The sequence below is a fragment of the Mesitornis unicolor genome, unplaced genomic scaffold (genome assembly GCF_000695765.1).
Source record: "Mesitornis unicolor isolate BGI_N332 unplaced genomic scaffold, ASM69576v1 scaffold50134, whole genome shotgun sequence".
Taxonomy (NCBI): domain Eukaryota; kingdom Metazoa; phylum Chordata; class Aves; order Mesitornithiformes; family Mesitornithidae; genus Mesitornis; species Mesitornis unicolor.
In genome coordinates, this window is record NW_010183096.1 from 1,396 (window position 1) to 7,513 (window position 6,118).

The 6,118-nt window shown below is 42.7% G+C and overlaps 1 protein-coding gene across 1 annotated transcript in view; it reads right to left on the reverse strand.

Moving 5' to 3' along the window:
• Positions 1 to 298: 298 nt before the first annotated feature.
• Positions 299 to 6,118, reverse strand: part of LOC104540239 (alpha-2-macroglobulin-like) — a gene marked incomplete at both ends in the record, with an annotated part of 11,202 nt that continues 5,382 nt past the window's right edge. The window contains 6 exons of the mRNA XM_010183993.1: positions 299 to 373; positions 638 to 794; positions 1,329 to 1,413; positions 2,309 to 2,485; positions 3,331 to 3,382; positions 5,658 to 5,779. Of these exons, the coding sequence (XP_010182295.1) occupies positions 299 to 373; positions 638 to 794; positions 1,329 to 1,413; positions 2,309 to 2,485; positions 3,331 to 3,382; positions 5,658 to 5,779 (668 nt within the window). The remainder of the gene's footprint in view (positions 374 to 637; positions 795 to 1,328; positions 1,414 to 2,308; positions 2,486 to 3,330; positions 3,383 to 5,657; positions 5,780 to 6,118) is intronic.

Consider the following 6,118-nt stretch of genomic DNA (forward strand, 5'->3'; position numbering starts at 1 on the left):
ATAGATTTAATTATTACTTAACTCAATGTTAATCCAAGATGCATGCTTTTAAAGGAGCAAAAGCATCATTCTCCACAAAAGAACTTGGTAGAAGAATAAGTGAAATGTGTATATGGGAGAGAGGATTGGACAGAGGAGTAAAATGGAGGAAAAGTGTTATTCCAGTCTAGGCTTGAAAGGAAAGAATATTCAGACAGGATTTCTGCTTTCAAAAGGTAAAGGGACCTGATAATCTGGGGAGCCACTAGTAGGACAGGTTAGTTCCATCTGTGGTTCGGGTTGGGGTGCAGACACATACGGTTACAGGCAGAGGAATCTCCAGCAGTGCAATAATGATGTAGGCTGTCAGTGTGATCTCGTCGTTCACTCCACCCTGCAGGGAACCATGAAAGTAGATGTTGATCCCGCACAGCACCACTGGCTTCTCCCTGTCCTGCAGGGACAAATTCTTCCCAGCCTCCTTCTAAGTCCTTCAGAAGCTGCTATTTGCTGCTTCTTCCTGGTTCTGTGGTACCTCACATATTTAACTCCTTCCCAATCCCCAAGTGCTGAAATAGCTCTGTTGGTCCCAGAGTGACTTATGGACAAGTTCCAGCCTGATAAAACCCATGCGGAGCCAACCAGGCAGACATGTTACCTTCATGGCATTGTTCAGGAGTGTCCCAGCACTGCGGAAACAGCCATTCTCCTTCTGCTTTTGAGTGAGCCAGACCAGAGCATCCTGGATGTGCTTCTCGTCTATAAAGATGTGAGGCCGGGCCTGGGCAAAGGACTTGAGGACAAAGGCTGTGAGCCTGAAAGTGACAGAGGGAACTGAGACATCCTGAGCAGGCCCTGTATCTATTGTAGGTCATAGAGCCCATGTGGGCATCACTGTTCTGGTGGAAAGCAGTAGAGGTGACAGGAGTTGATCACATTAGGCTGGTTGGAAACTGATCTAGATTAGTGACTCAGTGACATAGGGACCAATGCTAAATAGGCCCTGCCATTCACAGCCCTCAGAGCTGACAGTAGGTGGGCAATGGCATTCTGAGGATCCATCAGCATCTTCTGCTAATGAGAACTAACTAGGGCATTCTGCAGGTCATCTTCACTTGATCTGAAGAAAGGCATCGGGGGAGGTAAGTAGCCACCAGTGCAGCATTGCAAACCTGAAAGGTATCCCTCTTAGCATCCTTCCCTGCTCCATTATCCCACATGATTATCTTATGTTGTGATTATCATTTCATCTCCACCTCCATTTCAACCTCTACAGTGCAGAAGAGAACACTGGGGAAAGAGAAGGCAAGAAAAGCAGAAATGAAAAGCCAGCGGTACTGAAGTCTTACCAGGTATTGCCAACTTGCCCATAACGGGGCCCAAAGGTGCTATAAGAACCATCCCAGTGTTTGTAGTTCAATTGCCTTTGGTACCCTGAATTGGAGAGTGGAAGAATATTTTAACTGTTACAGTACTTTTCAAGGAGCCATACAAAGGAAATGTAGCATACATGGGTGATAGTGTCCCCCTTCTTATGGCACAAGTGTGAGCTATGCTGCTTAGTGTTACAATGGAGTTTCAGGCAAAGCCACAGCTCAAAGTACTTCCATCCTTGTGCTCTTCCTCTCTGCTAAAACACCTGGAAACTGGGTATCTGCAGTTATTGCCACTCTCTGCCCTAGACTTGATGGAGAGAGGTAAATATATCCCAGACTTGAGAAAAATGGGAAAATGGTTCCCAGAGGAGAACTGAATACAGAGGTGTGCCCCAGATAGGATGGGGATGCAGAAAATGGGATAATTTTAATTGGAGGAAGTGCCATTTTTCTGCAAAATAACTGAGTAAAACCAGTCCCTTATCAGTCAGCAAATACTCGCCGTGTCCATACGTGCCTTTGTTACATCTGCCAACACATCCTAGCTAGTGCGTTAAAATTCTGTCTTAGTTGAAGGTGAGTGACACTTTCTAAATCTTAATCCGAAGGAGGGTCAGAGATCTACCTAAGCAGCTGCCACGATTGATGGTTTCAGCCTGATTTGTGTATTTCATATATCCCTTTTCTTAGGAAGAGAACTCTGAGTTATTGCCTGTCCTGGACTTTACCTATGTTCCTCTTCGGATGCTGTCCTCTCTCTCCTGCACCTCCACCTGAGTGCAGGATTCTCTCTCTTATAGCTCTTGTATTATAAACAACTACCACATATTTCCTTCCAGAGAATGCACCAGGACAACCTCTCCCAGATCAGACATGCCAGTGGCCAATAGTGTCCTTATCCAGTTGCCAAGGGAAGGAATGAATAGAGAAGCAAAAGCCATGTCCCAGCTCACCGCTCACTAAGTATCCGATGGCCTTGGACTTGACCTCCTCACTCAGCTGCCCTGTCTTGTTCAGATAGTCCAGGACATAGATGTTGGGTGCAAACAGGACCATGTTCTGCTCCCCGCAGCCGAAGGGCATCTGGAGGAGCTGGTGCAGGTTCTGCATGGCAGTGCCCATGATGTCACCTGGGGAATGGCACAATTTCCAGTGTAAATTAGCACAGTTCAGGGCTTGCCAGTAGACTGAGAACAGCCTGAAGTAACATGGCAGTGTTTCAAAATAGCATGTGACATTTTAAGAATGTTTCACTTACCTAGCACTGAGAAATGTGCTCTGGCTGAGCCATCCACCACAGTCTCTGGGAGAACTAGGGAGACTGATGTTGACTTTTCTGGGATAAAAAACCAAATCGATTTGGTTACAATTCCAGATACATCTACATGCATGAGTAGCAGCTAAGGGGGTGAAACACCATCCCCTGCACAGAGGTTTCCTGCCTTCAACAAATCCATTTATGTGTAATTTTGTTGTGGAAGCTTCCCATCCTGCAAATTCTGTGTTGGGCCTGCAATGCCCTCACACACAGACAGTCACAGACTTCTACATGGCACTGTCAGCTGGCCCTGACTGACAAATACACTTACCAGCCTTTTTTTTCTATCCTCTTCTGCTTTGGTGGGCATATGTGGCTTACTGCAGAGTCCAGTTTGTGTTTTTATACCCATTGAATGAAAATGGTAGAGATAACCCTGTTAAATCCCAGATATTCTTGCCTTACAGGGACCTGGGGAGCCTCAGTTCCTAACAGATATGCTTATCCCTCAGTAATTGCAGGGACTACTACAACCTCAGCTCTTCTCCTTTAGGAAGAATTAGTTTCGCTACCAGCTGGACATACATCTAGTTTGTTCAGTTTTATCAGATCCCTAAATCTTGCTTCTCAGAGCGGAGCATTTGTAAATCTTGCCTTCTCCTTTTGTTTTCGTGTTTACCTCAGCAAAGAAATCCCCAGAAAGGAAGAGGCTCTTACCAGATGCACAGAGCACAGAGTTGTAGGTAGTTTCCACCTCAGTCCCTTCCGGCTACGGGAAAAAGGCAAGAAAAAAAAAGCAAAAAATGAGAAACAACAACAACAAAGAAAAGGAAGAAATATCAAGAAAGAAACTAAAAGGGACTCTAAGAAAATTAAATACTCATAAATTCTCCCATTCTCTTCATTATAATGAAAAGTCTTTAGAAATTCCTAACAAAGTTTTTCTTCCGTTTTCTAAACTGAGGCAAATTGAAGATTATAACATACGAGCTAATTACAAACATGGAATTTAATACATGTTTGTTCCTTCCTTATTACTCAGAAAGAGTTTGCAGCTTCACAGCTTATAATGCAAATGATGATGCAAGATGACGCTACCAACAGTGCTAATATTTTGTCAGAGTTTATTTCAGTGAGATCCCCACATCCAGTTTTTAACCTCCAAATAGGGGAGGTCACATTGCTTCATTACTGGTTCCCAACTTTTGCCAGCTGAAAATTTTTCCCAGCATGCAAAAGTTGGTATTACCGTTACTTTCTCACACAGTTAAAATACACTGTCACTCATTCTTCAGTATGAAAAGAAGCAGAAAGATTAAAAGTGTGGGAAAACAAAGAAAAAAGAAAAAGCATTTTTGATAAACTATGACACAGCTAAATGCTTCTATTTGAAAAGGCACCTTGTTTGTTTCAGTGTGTCATTCTGAAATGCAACTAAATGAGAAATCCATTGTTTTGTTATATTTTGAACTTTTCAACAGGAAACAAAAACATACAAACTGTAACTATTTGAAAGGTTTTCCTTTCCAGCTGAGAAATTCCTGGGTGAAAAAACATCCTGTTTCCCAACCAGCCCTCAGCAAGGCTTGATTTCCCAAGGGGCAGGAGGAGCCCCAGGGCCTCTGGCACCCTCCCGGCTCTCTCCCCGGGATGCACTGCCTGCTGCAGGCGATGTTGACATCCATGTGCCTGGGACAATGCAGCTCCTCCCCAAGCAACTTACACTGTGTCCACCCCTGCTAATTAATTGTTCAGCCTTGGATGCTAATCTCTGATTCTATCCTGTCAGGGCTTGCTGTAGACAAATTACCTCATTACAAAAACAGGATAAGACCAGTAATCTCTCAGACACCCTGACAGATGTAATTTTAATGTGCATTCAGTTAGTTTCACTCCTTCGCCATCTGGGAGAAATGACTTTACAGTTATGATCTTCCAGTGTCTTCAAAGAACAAAATAAACACTCTTTTTCCCGAATGAATGTATGAAATTGGAAAGTTTTCCTGAAATGTTAAACAGTTCTTCATGCCCTGGCACATGAAATGCCCTGTGTAATCAAATTAATTTGTAAATAAGCAAAAGAATAATTAAAAAAAGCCTAACAGGATTGTTGTTCCATCGTTACAGTCAGGTTAGCAAAACATTTTCTGAAGTTATATATTGCATGAATTCTAGTTCTACCCTACTGAAAATTGGAATGTTTGCAATGAAAGGAGGAGTTGCGATGTTATATATTACTCCTGACTTAATTTTGTAAAATACAATTATTCTTTCCTGTCATGCATGGGATTGACAATATTATGATACGTGATATAGATTTCACTATGCAAAAAGCTCTGTGTTTGCTATTAATATCACAGGGAGTCTTATACTGTAGATTAATTTTATGACTGCCTATTTATCATGGGAAAAGCTGTGGTTTTATAATTGCGAAACACTGCTTAAGAAAAAAATGTAAAAAAGAATGCAAAACTAAAAAAAATTAGTTCATGCTCTTTTGAACATTTTTAAAAGTATAATATAAACAATTCAAAACAGTGATGGTAGTTATGTTTGAAAATATTTGTAGACTGTGGTGACTGTTTCATATTGCAAAGTACTGCCCATGTACTGGAGGAGGTGCATAAGGTTTCTGGCAAGTCTTTCATTTACAGTCTATCCCTGTGATTCATTACAGATAAAACCAAGGAGTTTTCACTTATCTCCCTGATGATGTGTGTGGGACAAACTGTCATTATTGCCTGCCTTATTATTTCTGTCCCGCTATGTGATGTAATACACTGCTTTTACTTTTTTACTGCTTTTACTGCTTTTTTTTTTTTACTTTTTTATGTGATGGCAACATTATGAGTTATGAGGTCTATTGGTTGGTGTGAGATTTATCAATGCTTCTTTCATAGAAGCATGCAGAATAAGAGTCACACAAGCCATTATTTCTGCTATCATAGCTAAAACAGAAAAACTTTTGTCATACAGCAACTGTTGCTGTGGAGCGTGACGTTATTATTACTTTTCTGCGCCACCAATCCCAGCAGCCCACAAACCTCCACCAGCAGCTGTCTGATGACCGTGTCCTTCCGCCCTTCCTCAGGAGTCTCCACGATGGCGTTCCCACAGGGCTGCTGGTTCTGCAGGGCCTCAGTGCTCACCGAGAACTCCACCTGCCCTGGAGGAAACAGGGGTCAGCCAGCCCTGTTGGGCAGTACCAGGAAAATGTGTGTTTGTGTTTGTGCTGGGCACTCTCTGGTGTGCTACAGATAAACTTTTCCAAGAAGAGACCTAAACTGGAGGCAGCGTTTTATCTTGATCCAGCTGCAGCCTTCCAGGCCACCTCCTTTGCCACCAGAGCCGGTGTTACTCCCTCAGCAAGAAGAGCAATGGAGGGTCAGGTCTTGTAAATCAAATGGTATTGTTCTGGGAGGCTTCAGAGAAAGCAAGTTTTGGTTAAAATATTTCAGACCTGGCCACATTAAGCTAAGACTTTCTCAGCTCCACAACAGGAATG